The sequence below is a fragment of the Salvelinus sp. IW2-2015 genome, linkage group LG17 (assembly GCF_002910315.2).
Source record: "Salvelinus sp. IW2-2015 linkage group LG17, ASM291031v2, whole genome shotgun sequence".
NCBI lineage: Eukaryota > Metazoa > Chordata > Actinopteri > Salmoniformes > Salmonidae > Salvelinus > Salvelinus sp. IW2-2015.
This window is the reverse complement of record NC_036857.1, coordinates 26,935,524-26,937,959: the sequence shown is the minus strand read 5'-3', so window position 1 is coordinate 26,937,959 and position 2,436 is coordinate 26,935,524. Positions and strand designations below refer to the sequence as shown.

Genomic DNA, 2,436 nt, shown 5'->3' with positions numbered 1-2,436 from the left:
CCGCAAGGCACTACAGGGGGTAGTGCGAACGGCCCAGTACATCACTGGAGCCAAGCTTCCTTCCATCCAGGACCTCTCCTCCAGGCGGTGTCAGAGGAACGCCTGGTGTCAGAGGAACGCCTTAGTTCTCTCTGCTACCGCACGTCAAGCGGTACCGGAGAGCCAAGTCTAGGTCCAAGAGGCTTCTAAACAGCTTCTACCCCCAAGCCATAAGACTCCTGGACATCTAATCAAATGGCTACCCAGACTATTTGCATTGCCCCCCCACTCAACCCTCTTTTACACCGCTGCTACTCTCTGTTGTTATCATCTATGCATTGTGACTTTAATAACATGTACATTTTATCTAAACTAACCGGTGCCCCCGCACACTGACTCCGGTACCCCCGTGTATATAGTCTTGCTATTGTTATTTTACTGCTGCTCTTTAATTACTTGTTACTTTTATTTCTTATTCTTCTCTGTATTTTTTTAACTGCATTGTTGGTTAGGGGCTCATATGTAAGCATTTCACTGTAAGGTCTACACCTGTTGTATTCGGCACATGTGACTAATACAATTTGATTTGATTTGACATTAACCTCCACGTGTGCTAGAGATTCATTTTTGCTAGTTGTATGCCCATAAGGGAGAAGACAAGACTACATTGTTTTACTAGCAGTACAAGAAACGCTTCACATTAAGCCCTTTGAAATAAGTCAATCCTGGGACTTTAATGACATCATTGATGACATCTTGATAGGAACATGATGATCAAACATGCCAGTATTAGGTTATGAGGAAATCATGCTTTGAATGTTGCTAATGATAGAATGTAGATCATCAAGCAATCGGTCTTCGGTGTATCAGAAAGCTTGTCCATTGTCTTTGATACCGGTAAGTATCGAGAAACAGGTCTGTTTGTCTCTCAGTAGCTCAGGTCTGTCTGTGTACCGACCTGGCAGTAATGTGGCCCAGCTGACCAGATTGGTCCCAGCAGGGCCCAGAATTAGCCAAGTAAACAACGGGGTGGGAGGGATATCTTGCAGAGTGTGGCTTTGTAACATTTGTCTAAACTTGTCAAGGCACTGAAGCCTGGTTAAAAAAAAGCCTAGTAATACTTGGATTTTCATTTACAAAAGAGCTCCATCAGTACTCAAACCTGTGTCTCTGCAACTGTCAGTCAAACACCTTAGCAATTACACCAAGAGGTCCAAAGCTCTTGATGAGGTCGCTATTGGCTTTGTACTTGGGTAGCTATATAATGATTTCATCAGATAAAATGTGTATGTTCTTTGCTGACTGTTTGCTGGATTAATCTGTTCCCAGCTGAAGGTGACAGACTACCATGTGAGGTGTTCTGTCATGTCTCGCTACTCCCACACCACCATCCAGAGCTCTGTGTGGAACCAGCTAGCTGTCACCAAGGAGGCAGCCTTTGAGGTGGATCTGCCCTCAGCAGCATTCATCTCCAACTTCACAATGTGAGTCAGTCACACACTTTAAGTCAAGTGAAGTTTACTTTATTATCCCAAGAGGAGGAAATGCTGTTTTTTGTACCCCTCACTCACGCAAGCTCACATGCAGCAGGAGAGGCTATGAGTGAGAACCAGCCAGCCAGTTCTCTCTCTCTCTCTCTCTCTCTCTCTCTCTCTCTCTCTCTCGAGTAAGGATACAATTTTTTTTATTATTCGATCTATTTTGATGTACTAAAAAGCTGGATAACGCTTATTCTGACCACTCTGGCTACTTCCTAAGAAGAAATGCTAAATATAAAACAAGATAAATAGAGTCACATTAAGACCGCAAACGAGGGCCTCGGGTGTTGGGTTTGTGGGTCGAAGAGGGAGGAGTCTGGGGGATCTTAAAAGCAGATGAAGGACTATGCTTTGGTAAATATGTGTCAAGAAAGTTAAGTGAGAAATGAACAGAAGCATACACCTGCTTCCCCGACCCCCCCCCCCCCTCTCTCGCTGCTGAAGTTTACCGAAGGGTACTAATAATAAACAAGCCAATAGGACACATGCTACGCAAACCGTGCAACGCACACACATGCAATACACATTACTGACACAACATAGCCCAACAAGCGCCACACACATATCCATCTTACAATGTCGTCAAATGGCGATGTAAACTCGTAAGAAACTAGCACGTTTTACCATCGGAACTAACTCTCTGATGCATGCATATAATATCACACCATATTCTCTGTCACAACGTACGAGCCAACACAACAACACACACACACACACACAGCACCCATCGACACACACACACACACACCAACACACACACACAACGATCAACACACACACACACACACCAACACACACACAACACACACACACACACACACACCCACACACACACATAGCCACATTCATTGGAGTTTGTGGGAATGCTACACTACCGTTCAAAGTTTGAAGGTTCAAACTTAGGGTTTTGGGTTTGATA

At 44.3% G+C, this 2,436-nt stretch overlaps 1 protein-coding gene across 1 annotated transcript in view; it reads left to right on the top strand.

The window, feature by feature from the left end:
- LOC111976618 (inter-alpha-trypsin inhibitor heavy chain H6) overlaps positions 1–2,436 on the top strand; it is a 29,205-nt gene that overhangs the window by 16,994 nt on the left and 9,775 nt on the right. The window contains exon 3 of the mRNA XM_024005591.2: positions 1,309–1,463. Coding sequence (XP_023861359.1) covers positions 1,309–1,463 — 155 coding nt within the window. The remainder of the gene's footprint in view (positions 1–1,308; positions 1,464–2,436) is intronic.